At 47.1% G+C, this 27708-nt stretch overlaps 2 protein-coding genes, 2 long non-coding RNA genes and 1 other non-coding gene across 9 annotated transcripts in view; 3 read left to right on the forward strand and 2 right to left on the reverse strand.

Moving 5' to 3' along the window:
- Window positions 1-12460, forward strand: part of TCEA3 (transcription elongation factor A3) — a 36090-nt gene extending 23630 nt beyond the window's left edge. Inside the window, exons 8-11 of the mRNA XM_060309757.2 lie at window positions 1866-2021; window positions 5687-5833; window positions 7478-7549; window positions 9779-12460. Coding sequence (XP_060165740.1) covers window positions 1866-2021; window positions 5687-5833; window positions 7478-7549; window positions 9779-9787 — 384 coding nt within the window. The 3' untranslated portion in view covers window positions 9788-12460. The remainder of the gene's footprint in view (window positions 1-1865; window positions 2022-5686; window positions 5834-7477; window positions 7550-9778) is intronic.
- Window positions 908-18428, reverse strand: LOC132598252 (uncharacterized). Its single transcript, XR_009566273.1, has 4 exons — window positions 18289-18428; window positions 16717-16823; window positions 6804-6911; window positions 908-1388 (listed from the first exon to the last, which is right to left on the reverse strand). It is a non-coding gene; the product is annotated as an uncharacterized lncRNA (long non-coding RNA).
- Window positions 4162-4234, forward strand: TRNAG-CCC (transfer RNA glycine (anticodon CCC)). The gene has a single exon. It is a non-coding gene; the product is annotated as a tRNA-Gly (tRNA).
- Window positions 12649-16070, reverse strand: LOC132598253 (uncharacterized). Its single transcript, XR_009566278.1, has 3 exons — window positions 15662-16070; window positions 13401-13477; window positions 12649-13053 (listed from the first exon to the last, which is right to left on the reverse strand). It is a non-coding gene; the product is annotated as an uncharacterized lncRNA (long non-coding RNA).
- ZNF436 (zinc finger protein 436) lies at window positions 17840-26931 on the forward strand. Of its 5 annotated transcripts, none has more exons than XM_060309734.1 (4): window positions 17840-18443; window positions 19701-19795; window positions 20517-20723; window positions 23143-26931. In XM_060309734.1, the coding sequence occupies exons 3-4, from the start codon at window positions 20618-20620 to the stop codon at window positions 24393-24395; spliced, it is 1359 nt and encodes a 452-aa protein (XP_060165717.1). In that variant the 5' UTR covers window positions 17840-18443; window positions 19701-19795; window positions 20517-20617; the 3' UTR covers window positions 24396-26931. The 5 variants fall into 5 exon arrangements, with proteins under 5 accessions (XP_060165717.1, XP_030731126.1, XP_030731139.1 ...); XM_030875266.2 differs by having other exon boundaries at window positions 20597-20723; XM_030875279.2 differs by lacking the exon at window positions 19701-19795 and having other exon boundaries at window positions 20597-20723.
- The last annotated feature ends 777 nt before the right edge of the window (window positions 26932-27708 follow it).

A 27708-nucleotide genomic window follows, 5' to 3' on the forward strand; every position in this document is an offset into this window, starting at 1 on the left:
GGCCGATTGCACCGAAAGATTTTTTTTTTTTTTTGGTCGCACCACACAGGATTCAGGGATCTTAGTCCCCTGACCAGGTATCAAACCCGGGCCCCCTGCAGTGGTAGCGTGGAGTCCTAACCACTGGACCACCGGGGAATTCCCAAGATTTCTGTCTTGGAGGGGGAATCCCTCCACACTGTGCCCCACTGAATGAATGCATGGAATTCCTTTTACTGGAGACAAAGCTTTGCATATCAAAAAGGTATGGAGGGTGGGAACAGAATCCCCAGGGAACAGGGGTCTGAGTGTCCCATTAAGGCCCTTTTCTGGCCTTCTGGGCTCTACCTAGGGGCTCAGCTGGGGTTGGGAAGGTACAGGGCCATCTCAGAAAACAAACTTCCTGCTTCCATCTCCTGCCTGAGATCCACCCTATTATCTTTCAACATATCTGGGAGTTTCCCTTCACCATCATGTAGTTATTAACCAGCACTTCTTGAGCTAATCTAACACCTCTCCAAGTACATTTTCATAATTTCCAATTAATTCAGTAACACAGAACATGAGGTGTCAGAACTCTCAGGAGCTTCATCTTTGTTTTCTCCCAAACAGTTGTCCCTCCAAGCAGGTCCCTCCACCTTCAAGCCCAGTTGAGACAAAGGTGGATGATCCAGTCCATAGTTCCACTGCTGGCCTTCCCTCCTCTGAACGACCCTCTTCTGAAGGACAGGAAATCAAAGCTGCACCAACGCTTTAGCTCTTTGTTCTTAAGTGGTGGGAAGTCAGGGGAAGGATAAATTTGGGGGCTTGAAAGCTCTATGTCCTAAAAAAGATCTGACCCCTTTGGAGCGACCCAGGACTAACATGGCAGCCGTGGGGCTCACATATGCTCGTCTTGGGGGTAGGGGCCTATGATCCCTAGGTCTGCACTCCACTTCATCCCCCTCTGTGACCTCAGGAAATGGAGGCAGACTCAGGAAGAGGCTGATGAAAGGATTGCCAGCCCTGCTGTCCCCACATATCAAGCAAATCCCCACCTCCAAGAATCTCAAACACAGATTTTTAAACAAATATTTTGGCTTTCAAATGCATTAGGGCATATTCTTGCTTTTCATAGTTGTATTGTGCAAACAACAATCAAGGAAAACATAAATAATACCACCTTCCCTCCCGCCACTTCGAAAAAGCCAGCTGTGTCCATTTTCCCACATTCCCCACGTTCTCTTTCTTGTATATGGTTTTTCCCAGCAAAGGCTTCATCTTCCTGGTTCTTCTTAGCTTAGGAGACCAAGAAAATGTGGCTTTGTTCCCTGGGTCCTCCAGAGGATGGAGAAGGGGGTGGGGAGCCCTGTCTGGGATGCAGTGTCTGGACAGATAACTCACTGTGGTCAGTGGCCAGGGGCAACTTCCTGCGGGGTGAGTGGAGAGAGCATTACGGTTAGGAGGGGGTCTGGCTTCCAGCCTTGGCTCTGCTGGGAATGTGCCCTGTGACCTTGAGCAAGGGCCTGCACCCTTTCTAAGCCTCATCTTCTTCATCTATTAATGAGCAAAGTAACTCTGACCAGCAATTCCCAAAGTGGGTTCCACGATAGGTATTCCCAGAGAAAAGGGAGGAGGGGCAGGCAGGTGGGTCTATGCTCTAATATGTTGGTCTATGCTCTAATATGTAGCACCTTGGAGGCTATTTCCTTTCCTTGATATGCAGCTGACTCCAAATGCCCAAGTGAGATCCCCTACTTGGGGAGTCAGAGGCCACAAAGGTGCCTGACCACTTGTAAAAGTCCAAGGAAAGGAAGAGGTGGCCTTGCAGCTCCTCGGCCTTCAGGGCAGGCTCCCCGTCCTTCTGTGCTCCTCTGCAAGTGGCTGGCTGGCCCTTGACTGTGTCACATATCTACCAGGAGCTCAAGAGCACAGATATGAAGTACCGGAACCGCGTGCGCAGCCGCATCAGCAACCTCAAGGACCCCAGGAACCCCGGCCTGAGGCGGAACGTGCTCAGCGGGGCCATCTCCTCTGGGCTCATTGCCAAGATGACGGCAGAGGTGAGTCGGGGCCGGGACCTCTGTGTGGTGGGACAAGGGGCCGGGCCCCTCCAGCCTTGCCCAAGTCTGAGAGGCAGTGGCTTGTAACTCAGTGATGAACCAGGGGCTTCCCTAGCCGGACCATCTAAGACTCCCCATCCCTCAGGGCCCCTGGACCATCAGGACAGTGAACACAGCTACCATGTCTTCAGCGCTGTGCTAATCGCTTCGGTGTGTTGGCCAGTTCTAGCTTCGCACCAACCGAGACAGAAATGTTTATCATCTCCATCTTATAGGTGAGGATACTGAGGCTCAGAGGACTTAAGTGACCTGCCCGTGCACACAGCTAGAAAAGGTCGATGCCAGGAGTCAAGCTGTCTGGCCCCGGAGCACCCTCTCCTCCCTGCCTTGTGATCTGCCTCCCTCTTCTGCCTCGTTCAGTCCTATATCCCATTACTCAGCTCTGGGCCAAAGCCAGAATCGGAGTCCCTGACTCCATGGAGCACAGCCCAAGGTGCGGGGACAGACATGTATACAAATACATATGATACAGAGGTGGTGGCTGCCATGACAGAGCCACCACGGGAACTTACAGGAGGGAAGGATTGACCCAGTTTGAAGGGGTCAGTAAGGGAAGGTAAAGGGAACAAGCCTGTTTGAGGAAGTATGTGCAGTGGTTAGAAGCTCGGGGCCTGGGCCGAACTGCCCGGGTTTGACTTCTGCCTGTGCCACTTAGCTGTGTGATCTTAGACCAGCCAGTTAACCCCTTTGTGTCTCAGTTTTCTCATCCATAAAGTGGAAGTAATAACAGCTATCCCATGAAGGATTGAATGAGTTAACACATGTGAAGTGTTTAGAAGGTTAAGGCAAGTAAAGCCCTCCCAGGAATTAGTATATGTTAGGCCCATTCACTGGCCATTTCATCACAGTGCTATCAAAGAGGAAATATTATCCCCATTTTGTGGATGAGAAAACTGAGGCCACCCTCAGCTCATAAGTGAGGATGAGGATTTGATCCCAGATCTGTTTATTTCAGAGTCTCTGTCTTGGAAAGACCTTTGTACACCCTCAGGTATGAGTGGCTCTTCGCTGCCAGAGCTAACTCAGGGGATTCCCCGCAAGCACGTGGCAATGGCACTGCTAAAGCGCTACTAACTCCAAGCGGCCCAGAGAAGGGGAGGGGAAGCGCACCGACGTCCTGGAGTCCGGGTGTGCTTGGGGTGTCTGGGAACCCTCTGAAACTATTGTCAAGAGTGTGCCTCTGTGTGTTTATGGTGTGCGTGATGTGTGTGTATGTGTGGTTTGTGTGATGTAGCGTATGTGTGTGTGGTGTCTGTGGTTAGTGTGTGGTGTATGCAGGTGTGTGGTGTGTGTGTTATGTAATATGTACGTGTACATTTTTCTGAGAAGAGGGTTTGCTGCTTTCCTCAAATACCCAAAATTTTACAAAGAGCCCTGGCTTTAGGATAAAATGGGGAACTTGGCACAGGTGGACAGGGATATCTTCTGGCTTAATCGAAAATATATGCTCTTTTTAGGCAAATAACAACATATACCCAGTTACACATTGCAACTTGGCTTACACAGTATTATCCTTCCCTGTGAGGTGAAGCTGTGACTTTGATGGGAATCCAGCCTGCATTTCCTTCTCTCTGGCCCTCACCCTGTGGCTCTGGGGTCCCTCTGCTCCTCTTTGTGTGTGTGTCGTGGGAATGCTATCAAGAGACTGTCTTACAGGCAGTTCGAGAAACATTGGGAAACCAGGCCCCGGAGAGCCAAGAACAAGGTGTAGGCACAGGTGTGAGCCAAACCCAGCAAGTTCCCAGAAGCTGGAGGCCAGAACAGAGCTGGGTGACTGAATTAGGACAAAGACAGGCCCCAGAAGTCTCAGCAAAGGAACCGGCCAAGTCTGGCCCCATCCAAGGACTATTCACTAGAACAGGGCAAGAGAATCAGGTGATCAACACAGGCCCAAGAAGAGGCTGACCAGGCCAAAGGCAGCAAGCCAGGACTGCATCACGCCCTCCACAGGGACTGCCAATGCCAGCCGCTGAGGAGCCCCCAGCCCGCAACCCAGGCAACGGAGGCCCAGGAGCCCTCCTTCCTGGGGTCAACTTTTGCTCTAGGCAGGAAGCTTTTATAAGAAATAGAGGATCGGACTTCCCTGGTGGTCCAGTGGTTAAGACTCTGTGCTCCCAATGCAGGGGGCCCAGGTTCGATCCCTGGTCAGGGAACTAGATCCCGCGTGCTGCAACTAAAAGATCCCACATGCCGCAGCTAAGACTTGGTGCAGCCAAATAAATAAATTTCTTAAAAAAAAAAAAAAAGAAAGAAATATAGGACCATTTTTGCTCCAGGAAGAAAAATAACAGGGACTTCCCTGGTGGTCCAGTGGTAAAGAATCCGCCTTCCAATGCAGGGGGTGTAGGTGCGATCCCTGGTCAGGGAGTTTTGGATTCATAGGAATCTGCATTTTGTCAAGAAACCCAAGTGGTTATAATGTAGCAGTCAGCATACTAAATTCGTTTGACCTTTGTACCAAGTCTGTTCTCCACAGTTTAAGGGGTCATGCTAGATGGCAATAATTAAAATGTTTAGCCAGTGCCAAATCCTCTTTAAAAAAAAAAAAAAAAGTTTCGTTGTTTTTTTTTTTTTTGGCCGTGCCTCATGGCTTGCGGGATCTTAGTTCCCTGACCGGGGATTGAACCCAGCCCACAGCAGTGAAAGCACTGAATCCTAACCAGTAGCCCACCAGGGAACTCCCCAAATCTTCTTTTAACATTAGCTTCGGGACTTCCCCAGCGGTCCAGTGGCTGGGACTTTGCCTTCCAGTGCAAGGGGTGTGTGTTCCATCCCTGACTGGGGAGCTGGGATCCCCCATGCCTCTCGGCCGAAAAACCAAAGCATAGAAGCGGAGGCAGGGTTGTGACAGATTCATTAAAGACTTTAGAAATGGTCCACATCAAAAAAATCTTAAAAAGGAAAAAAATTAGCTTCAGCCATCTTCCTCCCCCCAAAACAACACTAACCAGAGCTCTCTCCAGTTTGAGTGTCTCCCTCTCTGCTCTCTTCTGGAAGACGTTCAAGGCAAGTCAAATGGCCAGGGGAGGGACAGAAAAGGGGAGGACCTGGATAATGCAGACACTAAGTGCCTACAGTGAGCTGATGAGAGACAGGAGGCTCTGTTCTGTAGGAACTTATAGAAAAAGATATTCCATGATGCAATCACAGGTGAGCAGTTAGTTGTGTGAACCCAGGAGCTTCAGGTCCTGCTTGGGTGGGGTTAACAGCAGTAAGTCATGAATAGTCGAGACCAAGGTTCCCACCAGGCAGAATGGCCTGGCCGGGCAGGGATCCCAGCTCAGACGGGCAGTGGGTCAAGTCCAGACTGGAAGGACAAGGGGAACATCATAGATCAGGTGGCCAGTAATCAAGTCAGATTAAGCAGGAAGGTACACAAGAGTACCTGAGGAGATGTACACAAGAGTGTTGATCTTGGGGGAAGCTGTTTGCCTTGTATCCTCCTATATGTGCCCTACTGTACTTGGCCCAGTTGGAGCACCCGAGTTTGACCTTCCACCCAAAGGCAGAATGGGGACTCTTCTGATAAAGGCTTTTCCCAGCTGGGACAGGGCCAGGGCTCCTGGGACTCCCTGGCCCTGAAGGGCAGACTCCTTTCTTTCCAGGAAATGGCCAGTGATGAGCTGAGGGAGTTGAGGAACGCCATGACCCAAGAGGCCATCCGTGAGCACCAGATGGCCAAGACAGGCGGCACCACCACTGACCTCTTCCAGTGCAGCAAATGCAAGAAGAAAAACTGCACCTATAACCAGGTATGGGGTGGGGGAGGGGCCAGTGGGGGAGGAGGCGACAGGGGCCAGGAGGAGCTTAGGGACAAGCCAGCGGGGAGAAAGGGCTAAAACCCTGGGCTGCAGAGAGAAGGGCAAGTCTTGGTACACCAACATGATACACCTGTGGCTTCTAGAAAAGATGCATGCGGAAGCACCCAGATCTGAGTCTGTGAGGCTTGGCCGGCGTGTTCTGGCCTGCCCTGAAGCAAGAATAAGAGGGACCAGAACAACTGTACAGTCACAACTGGTTGGAAGGGAACTCAGCAATAAAAACTCTGCTCGCTCACTTTACACACAAGGAAGCCGAGGTCCAGACGGGGACAAGTTTTGCGGCTTTGTCTAAAGTGGCAAAGACAGTGGCAGAGATGTTAATAAACCCAGATCCAGACCTTTCTGCCTGCAATACAGCCAACTTGGTAGTAAAGCCTAAGGGATCTAGCCCCGAGTCGTAAGGTAAGGGTGAAGACCACTGCCCTGGCCTGGGGAGCCGTGGGAGGCTGTGGAGGCCTCTTCTCCGAGACTTAAAAGCTGTTTCCGGGTTGTGTGTGTTATGCCCTTGGGGCACCAATATTCCTGGATTCTAACGGGTGCTTTGTCACTCTAGAACTCTGTTCATTCCCCCATCTGCTCTCAAGCAAGATTTATCAGAGCACCTTGCCCTTGGGGATCTGTGGCTACAGCAGAAATAGTGAGCTTTGCCCTTCAGGAGTCTCTTGGAGAATTCTAGTTCAGGAATCTGGAGATGTGTGTGCAAGTTCCTGCTCCCTTCCGAGCACGTTTCCCTGTGGAGTGACATGCCTCCTGTGCATCGCCTCCCACCAGAAGTCAAATGCCCATTCGCAAAGTTCTCTCTCCACAGAGAGACCCCAGTGGTATCCTTCCTCAGGTGTCATTGCTCTGCAGTGACAAGGCTGTGTTAGGCTGTGTCCTCCTGGCCCACTGCTGGACTCACCCATTAGCAGGGGGACTTCCCCCAACTCCATAGACTCCAGCTGACATGTTCGTAGCTGAGTGTCCACAAAGCAACAACTTGCTACATGTCATGGCCATCCAGGGTTGGCTGCAGAAAATCAGAATAGCAATTGTTAAATCTGGAAATACCAGGGATTTGCTGTGGGAAACCTGGTTTCTGCACCTGAATGGTCTGGTTAAGGGGATGAGAAACTAGAAAACAATATTAAATATCCCCAATGATCTTCAAATCCCTTTTCCTCTCTGGGTCTCAGTTCTTCCACCTGTAAAATAAACAACAAACTGGATGATCCCTAAGGTTGCTTCCAGCTCACTCAGTTCTGATCAGAGAGGTACATCCAACAGGATGTGTTCATTTTTCCAGTAGGAGATGAGTCTTGAAGCAAGAGAAGACACATCAGTTCGGAAGAATCAACAACAAAGAGTGAGAGTGCAAACGTCAGGTTGAGCCAGGGAGATACTGGAAGTGAGCTGATGGAAAACATATGAATACACAATGGAATTCTTAGTGATAAGGGAATTGCCAAAGTGGAGTGGGAGTAATGGTGCCAGCCTCTGGGATTTGGACCTACTTCTACAGACAGTGGGAGCCATAGCAGGTCCTAGAGCAGGAAAGTGACTTCATGAGTGGTCCCTGTTCTCTTTTTCTCTCAGGTGCAGACACGCAGTGCTGATGAGCCCATGACTACCTTTGTCTTATGCAATGAATGTGGCAATCGCTGGAAGGTCTGTATTATCTGTATCTGTATCTTTCTTCCTTCCCTGTCATCCACAGATGCTGCCCACATAAGGAGTAGGATGCCCACAGCCCAAAAGGGGCCTTATACATGGGGGACTTGCCAGCCTCCACAGAGCAGGCCTGCAGAGCTGGAGATAGTGGTGGGTTGTTTTGGGGAGGTGGGGACACTGTACATGTGTATGTGCATGTTTTTTTTTGGAAAGCACCCAGTTGGGGTGGGGACAGCAGCCCGCATTTTATCACAGGAAGGGCAAGTCTGTCATTCGAACACAGATGGAATCAGCCTCCTGGGATCCACAGAGGGGAGGAAAAACAATAGCACTCTGCGTTTGGACCACGCCTCTCTGCAAAGTAGTTCCACAGATGGTCTTTCCTTTGAACCTGGTCACAGCCAGGGATGAGGAGACAGCGTTGCCCCCAGATGCTCCCAGGTCATCCTCCCCTCCTAAAGCAGCTCTGGAAAAGCCTTACATTACCCAAGGCTGTAACCCAGGTGGGCCCCAGCCCCTGCAAAGGCAGCGGTTTTGTTTTCAGGCATGGGAGCCAAGCAAAGACTCCCTTCACAGTGCTCCTTCCTGCCTCGTCTTCTGAAACAACTGAGTGTGGTCACATGGTTAATGTACGGTTACAGTACCATCTGACTTGCATGTGTGCTGTGTAATGTCTGGGCCACTGGGCAGGCTGCAGGTGCTCCTAAAATTCTAAGGTACTTAGCAAGGACTGAGCACGAGACTGGGAGTCAGGAGCCCTAGTTTCAGGTCTCTGCTCTGCCCTACTTGCTGGGTGACCCTGAGCGTGTCACTCTCCTCCCATGGTTGATGTGACGATTATTACATATGCACACATACTTTGCAACAACTAAATGTTCCTTTATAGTATTATTCTCATTTTCAGATGAGGCAATTGAGCTACTGACATGGTTAACAAGCATAAAGTCACAGAGTTTTGAGCACTGAAAGACAGTACTCCACATTCCTGATCGATTGAGTTTTCTACAACTTTATGTAGGGCCTCAACAGCCATGGGGCCTCATAAGAACTGCCATGTATTTTAGGGTAAAAGTCAGACAATTATGTATTTTTCTTTTATTCACTTATTGCGCACTTAGGGATGGGGCCAGTATAATGGCCTGCTGGTTTAGAGCATGGGCTTTGGTATCATGCTCAAATCCTAGCTTTATGACTTACAAGGTGACTTTGCTAAGTGACCTGAACTCTCTAGGTCTGGATTTCCTCATCTATAAAATAAGGGTAGGAATACTTAGCCCACAGAGCTGTTTTGAGGATTGAGAAGGTAATACACATAAAGAATTAACAGGGCCTCTGATAGCTCATGTGGTATCTTTGTCAAATTAGAAAGAAGTGTCCTTGCCTCCATGTAGACACAGCCTTGCACCAGGGTACAGAGCTTGGCAATGAGCAGGCGCTGAGTTTCAGCCCCAACCTGCCCCTTTGGCCAAGCTCTCTTGTGCAGTGAACAAGCAGTACAGCCATACAAAAAAGCCCTGAGCACATACGTGCCTGGTACATAGAAACCACCATTCTTATTATTGTGAGTTTCTTACCTATTAGTATTATGGGAGCTTCAGCAAGTCATTTAACCTGTCTGAATTGCTTCTTTACCTGGGAAAATGGAAGAGTTATGACAGTGCCTATCTCACAGGGTGGCTGTGAGGATGAAATGAGTTAATATACGTTAATGCCGCCTAGCCCAGAGTAAGTGCTCAATCAATTGTAGCTATTGTGTTACTATTGGGCAAAGCTCCAAACCCAGCTCCTCCTTCCTGATTCCTGGAGAGAAACTGGAATTTGGAAGTTGGAGAGGCAGGTCCCACTAGAGGTGGCAGCTACATGGCTTCTGACAAAATTTTCAGGTAGTGTCCATTGCCATGTGGGAGACCTAAAGTCTAACCAAGCTATTAGTAATAATCACGGTGTTATTTCTGACCATAAACTGAGAGCCTACTGCATGTCCGCCATCGAATTTCCATTCATTACTTGATATGCTTTTCTGCATTGATCGGCGTTATGATCCCACTATGCAGATGAGTGATTTGCTCGGGGTCACACCGCTAATAATGGCAGAGCTGGGATCTGGACTCTGGTCTGTGTGGCTCCAGACCCCACCTTCCTTTTCATGTCCCTCCACCTGCCTCTAGCCTCCCTGAGTCACGGCAAAGAAAGTTCTAAAACACTGTTGCCTTTTTGGTTTTGTAGTTCTGCTGACAGAACCACCAGCCAGGATTTCAGTGAACAAGGTGAGGAAGAACAAAGAGAAAGCACTAAGCCATCGTAACTGGAGAAAAATAAAAATTAAAACGAAGAAAAGTACTTAACTCTGAATGGGGCATTAGGGATCAGAGGGAGAATTCTTTTACAAATTAATAATCAGTTATTAATAGTGATTGACTAATAGGGGGAGGCTAATTGGGGTACAATGCTTAGTCCGTGTTGACAGACCTCTTGTAGAAACTCAGAGCCTCAGAGCTGAGGTGCCGTATCTTTGACAGTGACTGGTAGACCTTTGCTTTGAGTCCCTTCCTTCACATCTGAACCTCTTGGCCTTTTCTGAGTTGAAAACTACCAGACCGACTCAAATCTTACCCACCCCACCATGAATCACACGTGCAGAACAGTTGGCACATGGTTTGGCAGATATGACTTCCACATCGTGTAGAAAGATTTCTTCCCCACTCCTCATCTCTTCCCAGACTCTCTGCTATTCCCTGTTCCTAGCTTGTTTGGGGGCCTTTGAGGACTCCAGACCTGGTCCCTCTAGGCAGGGGACACATCATCTTGAGCTGAGGGTTTCTGAGTGAAGTGTACAGTGGTGCCCAAGTTTGGTGGCCCCTGGGAGGTCCTGAGCCTTGGAACCCATCCAGGCCCAGGCAATGCGTTCCTCACAGCTCTATTGTGGCCCGAGCTACAGAGGAAGTCTGCAGTGCACAAGGGCCCTTGTTGTGTTTCTCCCGTGATGAAATTGGCTTGCTTTTTAAGCTGATAGGAATTTTAGGCAAATCTGGAACCTTCTGGAAAAGACTTGGGGGCAGGTCTGGTGGATCTGTCCTGGGTCTCAGTCACTGACTGTCCGTGGCCTTCCAGCAGCCCCAGGCTGAGGCTCCTGGACCGTGTTTTCTAAAATAACTAACGCATAAGAGCTTGTGAACTCCTGGGAGCTTGGGCAAGTCACTTAACCTCTCTGAGCCATTTCCTTACCCATCAAAAATGGGAGTGGTACTAGTGCCTGCTTCATAGAGTTTCCACGTGCCTTGGTTCACACTTAGGGTAGCTGTTGGGGTAACTTCAGCCCAAGTTTCTTACGTGCCCTGGCAGAATTGGTTATCACCTTCCTCCTTCTACCCAAGTGCCTCCTCCTGTAGATGAAGCCTGTAAATAAACTGTGTACAGAAACCTGCCACCATCTCCAGGTTTTCAGCGGTCAGATTTGGGGTGGGTCCTTTGGAAGGACTGAAAATCCTCTCACAGAAGATACAATACACACAGCTCATAAATGGCAGATCCAGGACGGAAACCCAGGTCTCCTGCTTCCTGTCATTGTGCTTTATGCTCTGAAAAATCCAGGGCCATACACAGTGCTCGGCCTCTACCTTCCAGGAGCTCCCAGCCTGGCAGGGGAAGAAGCCACAGGTAGAGACTTCCACACCAGATGGGCTGTGATAAAGCCTGAGGTATGAATATTACCCACAGAAGTGTAGAAGGGTGTTGCTTAGATACCCAGGTGCTTTTTAAACTGTAATATAGGTGGGAATCCCCTGGGGATCATGTTAAAACGCAGATTCTGATTCAGTGGGTCTGGGGTGGGGCCTGAGATTTTCTTCTTTTCTAACGAGCGCCCAGGTGATGCCAATGCAGCTGGTCCACAGACCACACTTGAGGAGTACTGGCTGAGACATCCAGATTTTTCTCTGCATTATCTAATCCTCCATCCAAACGTCTAGAAATCAAAAGCAGAACAAAATAGCAACCACTATTAATATAATAATATCAATAAATGTTACTTTTGGGCTTTTTAAATATGCCACCCTGGGGCGATCTTCAGTAGTCACAGTCTAAATGTCCATTGTGCTCCCGGTGTCACAAGGATTTACAGCATAGGAAAAAATACAAAACTCAATAACCTTACTGTTTACAAAGGAGATGAGTCAGATTAAACAGCAGAAGAACAAGTCGGCTCCAGTTCGCACATCTATACAGTACACATCTACATTCGCAAAAGGACACAGAAAAGCATGAATAGGCCTCAGACTGTGTTCATCAGCAGGCGTCAATACCCTCCCCACTGGTCTTCCTGTGTCCACCCAGGACCCCCTCCAGTTCATGCTCTCCACTGCGCTGACCAGAATAGGCTTTTCAAAATTGCAAGTCTGATCATGTTACAGCCCCTGCCCCACCACTCCACCACCCCCATTTGCAACCTTCCATTTTTTCCCGCTACTCTTGGCAGGGCCTATAAGGCCCTGCAGGGCAGGCCTCTGCCTCTCCCCGACACTTTGTGCTCCAGCCACACTGGCCGTGCTGTGTTCCTCCTCGTCACACAGGCTTTGCACATGCTGTTGGCCAGAATACATGGTTTAACCCCATCGCCTCCCTAATATCAAAGATGAAGAGGAAAAAAAAACAATGAAGAGGGTGCAAGCTTCAAGGGAGTTAGTGTTAACTCTACCTCCCTGAAAGGCTTCCTAGAGGGAGGGAGATTGCTGCTACCTTACAGGAGGAAAAAGACGACATTAGGTGAAACAGAGAAGCAACGTGGCTGGGATGGAGGAAGGAAGGTCTCACCAGGAATGTTAGGGCCAAATGACCTTGAAAACCAGAGTCAAGATCCTATGACCATGTATATGTATAACTGATTCACTTTGTTATAAAGCAGAAACTAACACACCATTGTCAAGCAATTATACTCCAATAAAGATGTAAAGAAAAAAAAAAAGATCCTATGACCAGTTTAAAAGAGGATTTCAAATGTTACAGAAACCTGAAATACTGCAGAGAAGTCTTTCTTAGTCGTCTCATCCAGACCACCAAATTTCTGTCTTTAGCTCTGAGGTTTTTTATTTTTTTGAGCTTGAGACTTCAGTCACCAAGTGCCTATCTGGATATCTACTCCAAGTACCCCACTGGCCCTCTCAATACGATTAATCACAAACTGAATTCACGTCTTCTCTTTCTTAAATCCCCTCTTCGGTCTTTTCTATTTGTCAACTAGTTCATTACTTAGAACCATCTTTGAGCCTTTTCCCTTGGCCTCTTCATTTTATCATTTTATAGTCTCTTCCTTACCCAATTCTTCTCTCCATTGCCATCACCATCAACATTTTCTCTCAGGTCTTCTTTTTTCTCCAACTGATGCCAAGGCCTTCTACTGGTCTCCCAACTCAAAACACTCCCTACCGGGACTTCCCTGGCAGTCCAGTGGTTAAGACTCCACGCTTCCAATGCAGGGGGCGCAGGTTCCGTCCCTGGTCTTGGAACTAAGAAACCACATGCCACGTGGTGCAGCCAAAAAAACAAAAACAAATAAGCAAACAGAAAACAGTCCCTACCTTACCAGCATGAGCCATGCACGGCTCTGAGCATCATTCCCCCAATCATTTTCAGTGGATTTTCACCAGCTATACCTGGTCTGACTTTCAAAGTTCCCTTCCATCTGCCTGTCTTTAGTGATTTATCTTCCACCCCTGCTGCCCCTCATGCTCCAGCCTAAGGGAGGTATTTGTCCTGTTCTTGAAAACCTGATGGACCTTCCCAACTGTGACTGCCTATTCCGATTCCCCCTCCTCCACCCCAGTCCAAATCTTACCCATTCTTCAAGGCTCACCTCAGATACACGTCTTCTACGAAGTCTTCTCTGATAACCCTGGCCACAAGAGATGGTTCCTCAGAACTCCCACAGCACTGTGAAATGCCAATAATTACAGTGCATTCTACCATGATAATGATAATAATTCCTTTCTATGACAGTATCAATAATATCTATTAAGGGGACTTCCCTGGTGGTCCAGTGGGTAAGAGTCCACACTCCCAATGCAGGGGGCCTGGGTTCGATCCCTGGTCGGGGAGCTAGATCCCACATGGATGTTGCAACTAAGAGTCCGCATGCCGTAACTAAAGATCCCATATGCTGCAGTGAAGATCCCACGTGCTGCAACGAAGACCTGGTGCAGCGCAGCGAAAATTAATATTAATTAAAAAATAATATCTATTAATTTTTGAGCATTTACTAGCTGGGTGTCTTGGGCACATTATGTAAATTCATGCCTTCGTCTTTCATCTGTAAAATGATGGTAATAATAGCACATAGCTCATAGGGCTGTTGTGAGGATTCATTAGAATCATACCTGACACAAAGTACCTGACTAGTGAACATTAGCTATTGTTATGAGTATAGGGGTACTTTATATTGTCTCAACTAATCCTCAGACCCCCTGAACCAGGTTCTTTTTAAAAAAATTTGTGGGTTGAGAACTGGTGAGTTTTAGATTAAATGAACTTGTGTGCAAAAAAAAATTGTGGGAGGGCTTCCCTGGTGGTGCAGTGGTTAAGAATCCGCCTGCCAATGCAGGGGACACGGGTTCAAGCCCTGGTCCGGGAAGATCCCACACGCCACGGAGCAACTAAGCCCGTGCACCACAACTACTGAGCCTGCACTCTAGAGCCCGTGAGCCACAACTACTGAGCCCATGTGATGCAACTACTGAAGCCCATGCGCCTAGAGTCCGTGCTCCACAACAAGAAAAGCCACCACAATGAGAAGCCCACGCACTGCAACGAAGAGTAGCTCTCGCTCACCGCAGCTAGAGAAAGTCTGCGCGCAGCAACGAAGACCCAATACAGCCAAAAATAAATAAAATAAATTTATTTAAAAAAATAAAATAAAAATTTTAAATTGTGAGAAAATATACACAACAAAAAATTTACCATCTTAACCATTTTTAAGTGTACATAAAGTCCAGTAGTGTTAAGTACATTCACATTGTTGTGCAGCCAATCTCCAGGAGCTCTTTTCATTTCGCAAAACTGAACTTCTGGGGCTTCCCTGGTGGAGCAATGGTTAACGCTCCACGTTCCCAATGCAGGGGGCCCAGGTTCGATCCCTGGTCAGGGAACTAGGTCCCACGTGCATGCCGCAACTAACAGTTCCCATGCCACAACTAAGGAGCCGGCGAGCCAGAACTAAGGAGCCCACCTGCTGCAACTAAGACACAGCACAACCAAATAAATAAATAAAATGTAACCAAATAAATAAGTAAATAAAATAAATATTTTTAAAAAAACCCTGAACTTCTATTCCTATTAAACAATTCCCCATTTCCCCCTTCCCCCGCCCCTGGCAAGCACTATTTTACTTTCTGTCTCTATGAACTGTATTATTATATTCTTTTTACAAACCAAAACAACCGAGGCTCAGAGAGTAATTTGCTTCTATGAGACAGAATCTGGACTTGAACCTGGGCCTCCGTTCATGCACTTTGAAACAGGATTTCACCTCACAGATGGGAGGTGAAAAATCATCTGTGATGCGTTTTACCTCTCCTACAACCATGATGGCCACTGTGTGACAAGGCCCTCCTCTGTGCCCATGCATTTTACGTTTTGCAGCCATTCTCACATTTAATCCTCACAGCAGCCCTGTAGTCACTGTGAGGGGGCAGTATCCTAACTCCCAGCACAGTGCCGGTACAGGACAGAGACAGTAAATATGTTCAGTGAATACAGGCCTATTTGATGCCTTTAAATAGGTTAAACAATACTAAATAAGTTTGTTTTGCATTTTTAATGCAATTGTTTACATTATTTGAAAATGTTGACTCTGTAAGGAGAAAACCAGCTGAAATGCATGAGGTCATAAAGAGCTTCCCAATCTTGGCCACTCCCCTCTCCTCCTGCAGAGTCAATCTGCTCTTCTCACCCCAGGCCACCCCCCAATCTGCACTTCATCACCAGCATTGCTGATCCACAGCCAAAGCCAGAGACAAACAGGCAGGCAGGCAAAGGGACATAAGAGACTGTCCCCGCTCTGCTTCCTCCCCCTGCCTCTCCACCCCCATACTCTTCCCTCTAACCATACCCAATCCTGACCATTCTGGAACACGCTCTGTCCTTTCACGCCTCCGTGACTTTGCACATGCTGTTCTCGAAGCCTGGAATGCTTTCCCTCGCCTCGTTCTCCACCTCCGAGACTCCTACAGTCTTTGCAAGCGAGCTCCGAAGTTACCTCCTCTGTGAAGACTCCTCCCCTACCCGCCCCCGCAGCTGTGAGCCTGCCCCTCCTCGAAGCCCACTAGCTAGCTCCTCCAAATGCTCTAGAAGTAGGACTGCAATAACTGTTTTTAAGTCAGGGTGTCCCCCATGTCCCCAGCTCCTTGTGCTGAGATGAGGCTTCATCTCTGCTCTGAGCAGGGGTAAAGAGAAGCCCTGATTTTTCTTTTTCAGTGTTCCTGGTATATTTGAAAATGAAGAGATAACAAAACAAGATCTCAAATATTGAGGCATATTTTTCAATGTCTAGCAAATGAATGCTTCCAATACAAAAAATTATAACTGTGCTGCTCACAAGATAATTATAGGATTTATTAAAATATAATAATTTATAGTGCTCCCCAGGCACAGTGGTCTGTTAATAAGAAAAAAGCTTCAGGATATACAAGGAGGCTCTTTGATCAAATTGGTCAGTGGATCTGACATAATGTAAAACCCCATTTGGAGATAATGTCAAAAGCCTAAATTGGAGACCCTGATGAAATGGTACTCCTGGCCCCTTTCCCCAGTGGCAGGCTGTGCTGCTGCCTCTACACACAGTAGGTGCGCATTGTTTGCTGAATAATGGTAACAAACACAGCTTTCCAAGTTGGTTATTGAAAACCCACACACGATAAGTATTCCTGGGAAACAATGAAGTCCTGAACAATGGGGCAGGAAGCCACCTCCTCCTCCAGTGACCCCCAACTCTCAGAGTTCAGCTGAAGGCTGCAACAGGAAACCCCTCACCCACTGTCTTTCCTCCCTCTCTTCCCCACTCAGGGGCCACCCCCACCCAGGGGCACCAAATGCACTCATGCTTTCCATCCGCTCTCCGCCCCTCTTCTCCTCTAGCCTCTGGAGGGTCCCAGGTGAAGAAAGAGAAAAGCACTTACTCATAGAAGGAGGCAAGCAGCCAAGCTGGGTTTGGAGAGTCGTCCTGCCCCCAGGCAGGCCTGAGGAATAAAAGGAACGGCGAGAGGACAAAGAAGGACTTAAAGCTCTGGAACAAGGGGAAAGAAAAGGCCTTAAGAAAGTTTACAAAGCAATCTGTCAGAGAAGGGATGAAAAGGGAGCCCCACTGAGCTGAGGGGCTCAGGAACTCACCTCACCTTCGGCCCAGTTAGAAACCTGCAATTACTTGGCCAAAGTCTGAACCGATCTCCCTCTTCCTTGTCCCAGAGGTTTCCCTGGGAGTGCAAGGCCTCACCTTGCTGGGTTCTTGGCAGCCCCAAATACCTCTGCTCTACTCGGCTCAATACGCCAGTTCTCTTGAACCCAACTAACTGGCTCAACTTCCAGTTCCCTCTGGATTTTCAGCAGAAACACTATGGATAATACAGTCATCAGCAGATCCTCAAAGCTATCCAGCTACTCTGACTGCCCAGATGTTCTGAGCCGGTGAAAATATCCACAGACCTTTCTGAAAGTCTCTCCTGCCACCAAAGGCAGGATTAATAATAATACCAACTATCATCTGAGTGCTCACTCTGTGTCGAATGCTTTAAGTCATCTCACTTACTGCTCACCACCACCTTAGGTATGATTACCCAATTTCACAGAAAGGGAAATAGGCCTAGAGAGATTAAATGTCTTTCCAAGGGATACACAGCCTGGATTCCAACCCAGGTCTGTCTGACCGTGGCACCCACCTTGGTACCCACTTCCCACTCAGGACACTGCCTCTTGGGGACCCTCTGCGATTCTACTTTTTGTGGTTCCCATATTAATTTTAGATGGGGTAGGATGGTACAATTCTGTGGTATCTAAAAAAATCCCTTGCCTCACAGTTGGGAGTGAGAAGAGGAGCGGGCGTGGGAGAGTCTGCCTCATGGCTGGGTAGGGTCTTAGTTCTTTTTAGACACGAGTAATTTAACCATAAATAACTGAGCACTGGGAACAGGACACTCACTAATAAAAGCATAGCCTAGAGTCACGTTTGAAGAAAAAAATTCAAGTCACTTAGTGGGTGGACATATCTGCAAAACAAAAGAAAAGCCCCTTTCCCAGCCCAGGCAGAGAAGTCTCCTGTACAGTTAGAGACAACAGGCTTCTGGGCACGTAGCCAAGGTTCTGGGGATATTTATAACTCGAAGAGGGTGGGAGTCCCTAATAAGCTGCTATATTCTTTTTCCATCACTTCCCTCTCCAAGGCTACAGCGAGCTCAGAGCTCTTCCCCACGCAGAATGCCTGCTTTCCCTAGTGCTCGGCTTCCATTGTCTAATTTTCTCATTCTGGCTGGGGAAAGGGAAGGCTGCAAGTCCTTCCGTTCGGAAGAACTCCAGTTGAATGTAGCTTAGCTGCTGGTGGTGTTTCTTGGCTAGCTGCTGTGGTCTCAGGAATCTGCCTATGAGCCTGTGGTTTCTCTGAGCTGTCTGAGAGTCTGAGGTCTCGGGAATCTGTGAGTCTTTGGGATCCGCCTACGATCTCTGGGCTTTGCCTGCACGTCTACGGATTCGAGATCTACCTGAAGACCTGAAGATAGACAGGATCTGCCAGTGACCCCCAGAATCTTTCCGAACGTCTGTAGTCTCAGAGAACTCTGCCTGAGGATTTGAAATCTGTTTGAGGCCTCTTGGATCTTGGAGCCGGCGACCTAGCGGATCTTTTGCGGGCCAGGAGGTAGGTCTGTTCGTTCCCAGTTCGGGTTTTCGGCTTCCCACCTTCAGTCGGTCAGGGACTGCTAACAACCTAAGGGTCCGCCGGGCGTGGGCCATTAGAGGCCCACGATCCCATCGATGCGGGAAGCCGCCAGGAACCCTTTTAGCAGGCAAGTCCTCAGGGATGATAAGGACGGTCCTCCCCAACCCTGGGGTCTGGCTCGCTCCACCCTACGCGCCCCTATACCCCACCCTCGCTTCTGATTTCCCTCCGGCTTTTGCGTCCCCTCCGCTAGGCGCAACTCAGCCTGCCCCTCAAGGAGCGCCCTCTTTAGAAGGACGCCCCTACAGGGTTAACAGCGATGGAGCCGGGACACAAGCCTGGCCCAGCCGCGGACCACATTTGCTGGCAGACGGGCGGCGCGTTGCCCCCTAGGAGTTGTAGTCTGCGTAGCAGTGTGAGAATGCCGCAGTCGCTGCTGGGTGATGTAGTGCGTGGGTGGAGCTCAAAGTTCCAGCGCGGCCGCTGAGTCTCCCCTGGGGAGTGGGCGGCTGCTGCTTTCCTCTCAGGCCTAGGATATCAAGTGAGAGCTAATCCCAGCTGAACTCAACACAGGCCAGCGCCTAAATTAGGCTCGACGTCGCAGTTAAGATCCGACTCAAGATAAGCTTGTAGGGACGTGAAGAGAAGCAAGGCAACCTCCCTGGCTTAAGCCGGCTGTGGTCTCCAAGAGAGGAGAGCGGAAGATACTCCGCCCTGGCTAGGAGGACGCGCTTTTTTCTTCACCCTTTTGTTCTTTTCCCTCCGTGGCTTTTGGCCTCTGACTGGCCTTTGTACGCCCGAATGGGACTCCAACTCCCGACAGGCCACGGGGGCGGGCTCAGGCGTGATAAAGGTGCTCGGCCGTGCTACAAGAGGCGGGTCTCGTATTCGCTTCGCTCGCTGATTGGCTGAGGCAGCTGCCGGAAAGGGCCCAGCCTCGACATGGAAGAGCAGAGGCGTTCTGTGGGCTGGGCTGAGAGCCTCCTCCCTGAGACAGCCTCGGCTTGACCCCCGGCCCGGGAGGGACCGAGCCAGGGGGCTGTGTTAGTAATTCCGGGAGCCTCCACCCCTTGGTGGCGGAGATACGGAGGGCGGGTCGCGCTCGAGGGTCAGGGAGGAGAGTGACCCGGCCCGGATTCAGGGCCCTCCCCAGTCGCCTGGCGGCCAGAACTCCAGACCCGGGGAGTGGGCAGGGCCTGTTTCTGTGCCTCACGCCCTGCTTTTCGCCTCCTTTAGCGCTGTCTGCTAGCTGCTTTTCCTGCTCTCTCCCTCCTGGGAGGCGAATCCTTGAGCCCGAGATGGCAGCCACCCTGCTCATGGCTGGGTCCCAGGTAAGCCGGGGGTGGCTTCTCGGACCCTACCTGTGCTTACCCACCTCGTTCCTGCGTTTCTTTGCTCCGCGAATCTCTGTGGGAAATTCTCTGAGATTAGTAATTCGCTTGCTTCGGTATTCTGCCTCCAGAGACCCAGTATCAGAACAGTATAGCCACAAACAAGCATTTACTGAACACCTGCTGTTTGCCTTTAAAGACTGGGGAGACAAAAGATGCATGAGGCATGCCCTCCCTGCCTGCTCACAATCAGTAGGAAGACAGATGCATCCGGTTAACCGTGAAACTACATGATAAGAGCACTATTTTCTGTAGGAGCAACATGCTGTGGGGACCAAGAAGTGGGAGTATTAATTCTGTCTGAGGTGTGGGAGGGAGGGAGGAGTGGAGCAGAGCAGCGAGATGGGGCGCATTGAAGAACAGTCGGTGCTGGAACAGGGCCTTAAGGAACAGTAGGATTTCACTACCCTGAGAAAGATATTCCAAGAAAATAGGAACATTGTGGGTAAAGGTATGGAATGATGTAAGTGCTAGTTGTATTCTGAGAAAAGTACTGCTAGAGGGTAAGGTTCGGAGTGGGGCAGGGATATCTGGCCGTGGGACCAAAGCAGTCAGCTCATAAATTGCTCTCTCCTTTACCACATCTCTTTGTTGCTTGTTTATTTCTCCTTTGGACTCTACATATCAGACCTAATACCTTTTGCCTCCTCAACAATTCTAGCCATGTCTCTAATTTCGAGAAGAAAAACTGGTACTAACCTCCTAGATACCAAGTATTGAGGAAGCGATATGTGATTTCAGGCACCTGTGACATTTGAAGATATGGCCATGTATCTCACCCGGGAAGAATGGAGACCTCTGGACCCTACACAAAGGGACCTTTACAGGGATGTTATGCAGGAGAATTACGGAAATGTTGTCTCATTAGGTAAGTATTCTCTATCTTTCTCCAGCCCACGTTTTTGAGACTGTCAAAAATGCCTTACCTCTGTCAACACAACCTAGTTAGTTGATTCTTAAAGCTCTTAATTGGATTTTGGCTTGAGTTGAGTCCTCAGGCAGATCTTTGAATGTGGGAATATCAAGGTCATATGGTCTAAAATGAAAGATCGTTCTGCACATTTTAGAAACACTCAGATTTCTTGCGCCCTGAGTCATTTGCCATTCTCCAGCCTGTCTGTACAGATCACTGACCAAACAGGTCTGACATAATGGTGCTTGCCAGGATATAAATGCCCCTGTAAATGGTGCTTTTACTAGAAGATAAAGGGGTTCTGACCCAGGTTCATGGGAAGGCAAAAGCCACCTTTTTGTGTTTGCTTTGGCTTCAGAGCTGTAGCTTTGACTCAGGTCCTTTATTTATCCAGAGCAGGTACTTGTCTAGAGACATTTCAGAGTTGATCATAGATTTTGAGTGTGTCAGATGATGCTGTTCCAGAAGAATCCTGAACTAAATGAGATCACAAATTCTATTAGAGAGGGAAGCTAATTTTTTTGGTGGTCTGCAAACCTGTCTTTTCTCTTAGATATCCTTTGGTCTGGGTGTAACTAGAATAAACAGTGTATTCTTGAGCTGAAAGTCTTTTGACTCACTTTGTCTCCTGTTAGGACTTGACAGAAGTTAGCAATCATGTATGGTTGACTAGGTCATCTGCCATTCATTAGGATTATTCCTTTTTATGAAATCTTTATTCCTATAGCTTTTAACAAACAAAAGGCAAACTGTGAAGGGTTTCCTTTTTAAATTGGGCTCTCTCTGATGTCCCAACTTTCTTGGATCCTTCCTTTCAAAATGCAGCCAGAAGTGAAGTTATCTACCCAGATCTATTGTAGTCAGTAACCCAAATATTCCACTCAATCCAACAAAAGCAAGAAATGAGAATCTTAAAGAAATGTGAATTTATATGTCAGTGGTCCAGCCCAAGGAGCACATTTTGGAAGGATGGAAGCATGGAAGCACAAAAAAATATATGTATATATATTTCTTGCCCATATAAGTTTGGGAGTGGGTTAGATAATGTTTACAAGGCTTCTTTACCTCAAGACTCTTCAGAACCTTTAATGTGATATCAGGCATTTTTAATTTCTAAGAAGATGATGTTGTATGCACCATTTACCAAACTAATTTATCCCTGGACCCTTTTCTCCCAGCATACCTAGTAATATCTTTCTGAAGAGTGTACCAAGAAACACAACTTCGAAAAAGCAGTGTCTGGTAGAAGGTTTCTTGTAGACAGTGACTTTGTATATTTTGATTTTCATGTAAAGTCTTTACCTACTCAATGCCAAGAATATTCTGAGCCAGGCATCTCTTTTGCCTTCTCCAACCTTCCCACCTCTGTTTTCATTAAAAGGCCACTGAGGGAATTCCCTGGCGGTCCCGTGGTTAGGACTCTGCACTTTCACTGCGCTGGGCCTGGGTTTTATCCCTGGTGGAGTTCCCCGCAAGCCACATAGCGCGGCCAAAAAAAAAAAAGCCATTGAAAAGTAGCAAGTAACATTTGGCAGTCATTTTTCTTGTCAACCGAGACTTGATATAGATTGATAAAAATTTGTTTTTCTCCATGCTAACCCAGTAGGTTCTTAGTAAATATTATATAATGGTAATGAATAAGGCTTGACAAGAACATACACATACACACACATTCATTCACATATAAAATATCTAGGCTCTTGGCTTTTAGAAATTCTAATTTAGAGTCTTTTATATTTTCTGTTTATGGTTTTCTTCTTTTGAAACACCAGGAACATATACAATATTCATAAGGAACTATTAACTGTAGTGATACAGAGCATGAACTTTTATCAGACAGAACTGGATTTGAATCTTAGTTTCACCATTTACTACTGTATGACCTTTTGCGAGTCACTTCTGTGGGCCTTGAATCTCTCATTCATAAAGTAGAAATCATCATAATGCCTGGCTCTCAGGGCGGCTGAAGTAATTCACATAAAGAACTTAAAACATGGGGCTTCCCTGGTGGCACAGTAGTTGAGAATCTGCCTGCTAATGCAGGGGACACGGGTTCGTGCCCTGGTCTGGGAAGATCCCACATGCTGCAGAGCAACTAGGCCCATGAGCCACAACTACTGAGCCTGCGCGTCTGGAGCCTGTGCTCTGCAACAAGAGAGGCTGCGATAGTGAGGCCCGCGCATCGCGATGAAGAGTGGCCCCCGCTTGCCACAACTAGAGAAAGCCCTCGCACAGAAACGAAGACCCAACACAGCCCAAAATAAATTAATTAATTAATAAAAAAGAAAAAAAAAAGAACTTAGCACAGTGCCCAGCACACAGTAGATAATTTTTGTGTGTGTTTACCAGTATTATTCTTCACCTTTTATTACAGATTTTGAAATCAGGAGTGAAAACGAGGTGAATCCAAAGCAAGAGATTAGTGAAGATGTGGAATTTGGGACTGCATCTGAAAGACCTGTTGGTAATACTGAGGACAGTCCTGAAAGTGAAGAGGCCTTTGAAAACAGGGATAGATCAGAAAGACAATGGGGAGATCTAACAGCAGAAGAGTGGGTAAGCTATCCTCTCCAACAAGTCACCGATCTGCTTGTCCACAAAGAAGTCCATACAAGCATCCGATATCATATATGTTCTCATTGTGGAAAGGCCTTTGGTCAGATCTCAGACCTTAATCGACATCAGAAAATCCACACCGGTGACAGACCCTATAAGTGTTATGAATGTGGAAAGGGCTTCAGTCGGAGTTCCCACCTTATTCAGCATCAAAGAACACACACTGGAGAGAGGCCCTATGACTGTAATGAGTGCGGGAAAAGTTTTGGAAGAAGCTCTCACCTCATTCAGCATCAGACAATCCACACTGGAGAAAAGCCCCACAAATGTAACGAGTGTGGAAAAAGTTTCTGCCGGCTCTCTCACCTAATCCAGCACCAAAGGACCCACAGTGGGGAAAAACCCTATGAGTGTGAGGAGTGTGGGAAAAGCTTCAGCCGGAGCTCTCACCTAGCTCAGCACCAGAGGACCCACACAGGTGAGAAGCCTTACGAATGTAACGAATGTGGGAGAGGCTTCAGTGAGAGATCTGATCTGATCAAACACTATCGTGTCCACACGGGGGAAAGGCCCTACAAGTGTGATGAGTGTGGGAAGAATTTCAGTCAGAACTCCGATCTTGTGCGCCATCGCAGAGCCCACACAGGGGAAAAGCCGTACCACTGTAATGAATGTGGGGAGAATTTCAGCCGCATCTCACACTTGGTTCAGCACCAGAGAACCCATACTGGGGAAAAGCCATATGAATGTAACGCCTGTGGGAAAAGCTTCAGCCGGAGCTCTCATCTTATCACACACCAGAAAATTCACACTGGAGAGAAGCCCTATGAGTGCAACGAGTGTTGGAGAAGCTTTGGTGAAAGGTCAGACCTAATTAAACACCAGAGAACCCACACAGGAGAGAAACCTTATGAGTGTGTGCAGTGTGGAAAAGGTTTCACCCAGAGCTCCAACCTCATCACACATCAAAGAGTTCATACGGGAGAGAAGCCTTATGAATGTACCGAATGTGAGAAGAGTTTCAGCCGGAGCTCAGCTCTCATTAAACATAAGAGAGTTCACACTGACTAAGTCCTGTGATTACGACTGAGAAATTATTCATTTGAAGGTACAATTTTATTTGATATCAAAGAGCTCTCTCAAGACTGAGCTGCTTTTACCGTACTGAATTTCCTTGTTGTGGACCACAGTTTAGAACATCGAAGAAGACAAGCCACTTGAAATTCTGATCAATGGCTTTGGGAATGGTATTCCTTCCTCCAAAATAGTGATTTTTATTCACCCAATATTAATGAATTACTTCATCAAAATCAGCCCCACAAGTAACTGGAAATCTGAAGACCAGGTGCTAAATGCTGATAAATGCTCAGGCCTGGAAATGGAGTAAATCTTTAAAAGTAATTTCTCCCATCCTTGGCCCAAAGAACTATGCTAGGGGAAATATTGACCTGTGATAGGGTGGTCACAGCTACTTTGGTAAAAGACAACCAGAGACTTTGCTTGAATTGCCACACCTATTCACTCACCATGGTAGCTGGGCACACACATCTTCCCTTCAAAGGGCTTTCTCCTTGAGTTGCTCATGCATTTGTATCTTTCTGTCTTCCTAAGAGCAGGATTCTGCATGATGAAGGCAATGATCATAACTTTTTGCCTCATTGTTTCTAATTAACTTTTTTAAAGCTTTCATGAAGATACAGATTAAAAGGAAAAATGAGACGCAGGTTTGGGGACCAAGGACTCATCAACAGTGGTGACTTTAGCAAGAAATGCCCACTGTTATTGCCATTAATCAGAATTTATTAATTTTCTTTGGGGATCACTGTAGGGAATATTGTAGGGAAAATATCTTCAAGGAAAGATAGGACCATAAGTGATGGTGGAGTGTAAGGAGCAAGTGGAATTGATCCCTTCAGGGAAGGAAACACAGAGTCCCTTCCCAAGGAATGCAGGTCATTTCTCTGTTCTTTCCCCTCTACCCTTTAAAATCAATTCTCCCTATACTGCTAACTCTAGGATTTGATAAGGGCCACATCCCAGTGTTTATCTTAGCTTGCATAAGGGCATGTGTATGTACATGTAAAATGTGTATTCCTATTGTTTTTCCAATAGAAACTGAATTCACACTGAATTAGCATGTTCTTGGGTGATATTGATCATGTGACAGAACTACAGACATAACTCCAATGTGAGAAATGTCCTTTTTTTCATTCTTTATGAAAGAAAATTGAAACACTAGTGCTGTAATGTGTACTCTCCTGTAAGATCTGTCTTTGTACAGAACGAAGCACTTGTTTATATGTATCGGTCAGTTGGAGATTATTACCAGACAAATAGGTTGATTGTCCTGTTCTCAGACTGAATTATCTTCTCTTTGGCCTAGTCACAGGGAATTAATAAAACTAGATAGGAATGTATTTCCATTCTCCCAGCCTACAGATTTAAGTGGTTAATGTAAGAGTTGACCCAATTTAAGCCCAGTACTGTCAGTTCTCCTTATCTCAGCCCAAATAGGAACTAAGAAATATCCCAAATGTTGATGCTTATCCAAGCATTTGGGGGTAGGAGTGGGAGGGAACTGATGCCCAGGAGATGGGACTAGAGTGAGGAATATATATTTTTTGAGCCTGCCCCACGTTTTTTCTACTGTATTGTGAGTGTTGTAACATTTGAAAATCTTTTGCCATAGCTCTTTGGGACTTGGCGTTAAAGGAGCCAGTGGTCTCCCTTGGGTAGTGTATTATGTATTTATTATGACCCACAACCACGTGGGTCTGCATCCCTTGCAAATGACACAACCTCAAAAGTAACAATGAAAAACCACTCCACCAAGTAGGTGTCTTTATGTTGTCACTCTTATTTGAATACAAACTTGGGCAGGGAGCATGTTTTTTGTTCTATACAAAATTTAGCTGACTTTGGATATTCATATTTTAATTGTTGAATGACTTACATGTTCTTGATGACTAAACTCAAATGTCTTTTTCCCGTATCAGTGTTGCTGGTGGTTTTAATGAATATCAGAGTTCTCCCGTTGTTTCTGTGAGCCAGTAGGGGCATCAGCTTCGGAGTGGCTGTAGAAGAAGACAGCATCTCCATGACCTATTTCACCCCCTTTTCCTTCCCTACTCCCCTGCCCCGCCCCCAAGCTGTTCTTTCTGCTGCTTTTGGCTTCTGAGTGCCCCAGCCATCTCTCCAGACATGTGCACTTCAGTTGGGAAGTTAAAAGGGCAAGGGCCGGACCAGCTCTGTCTCCTCTCTTCCTGCCAATTGTTGCCCATTTGCTGTGTTGAACCCTGTGTAAAGTTATTTCTCAGTCTCTCTTTGCTAAAGCTTTTTGCATGCCTTCTGCTCCCAAGTCTCTGGCTGCTTCTGCACACACCCTGAACACATTGTGCCTGTTTTCTATGGTTGTGGAGAGTGAGTGAACAAGTAAGTATGTACAGCAGTTTTCCTTATGGTATTGGTCACAGTTACCTTGTGTCTATCTATATCTGTATCATTCTAACAATATCCTGTAATTAAAAGTATAATTTTTAAAATCAAAAAGCTGAGAATTATTTTAGTAATCCAGCACCAATTCATAAAACGGCTTTTCATCAGATTTATTAAAATTGGGCACAATTGTTTCTATATTGATGCATTTGTACAGATGTTCTTGTGGGAATTTGGGAATACCGTGTCTTCACATATTGGTGAGCCCTCTGGATATTGCCAAAATTTGGCAAGTGCAAAAACCTGGACAGTTCCCTATGAAGATTAGGCTGGTGGCAAAGCAACATGGAAATATTTGTTATGGGTAACTCATTAGCTTTGGAGAAGGGAAACAGAAACAAACAAACAAAAATCCTAATGGAAAAATGAGAGGAGGCCATATTGCTTTAAGGAGATATTTTTGAGTATCTGTTAAGGATAGTAAAACAATTTCTATTAAATTAGTATTAGGATCCCAGAACAGAGATACTCTTAGAAACAAAGGCTCTATATTCATGACATGATTGTGCAGTCTGCCTAAGGCTGTGGTTATGTTCTACTAGGGTGTGGCTATGATTTTCAAATTACTTACACATTATTTTATCTTACGAAACATTTTTTTAAATGGAAGGCCAGTCTAGGCAGAGGTAGGGAGTGGAAGTGCTTTAAATTGGGGAAAAATACAAATATGAAAGAAAAGTTTTAATTAACGCTATCGCCAAGACTGGAAAAAGAAAGAGATTTTATCAAACCTTTTTTTTTTTTTTTTTTGGCTGCACCGCATGGCTTGCGGGATCTTAGTTCCCCAACCAGGGATCGAACCCGTGCCCTTGGCAGTGAAAGCGCGGAGTCCTAACCACTGGACCTCCAGGGAGCTCCTGTAAACATTTTTTAAAACTCCTTTTCTCCT

This window comes from Globicephala melas, chromosome 1 (assembly GCF_963455315.2).
Source record: "Globicephala melas chromosome 1, mGloMel1.2, whole genome shotgun sequence".
Taxonomy (NCBI): domain Eukaryota; kingdom Metazoa; phylum Chordata; class Mammalia; order Artiodactyla; family Delphinidae; genus Globicephala; species Globicephala melas.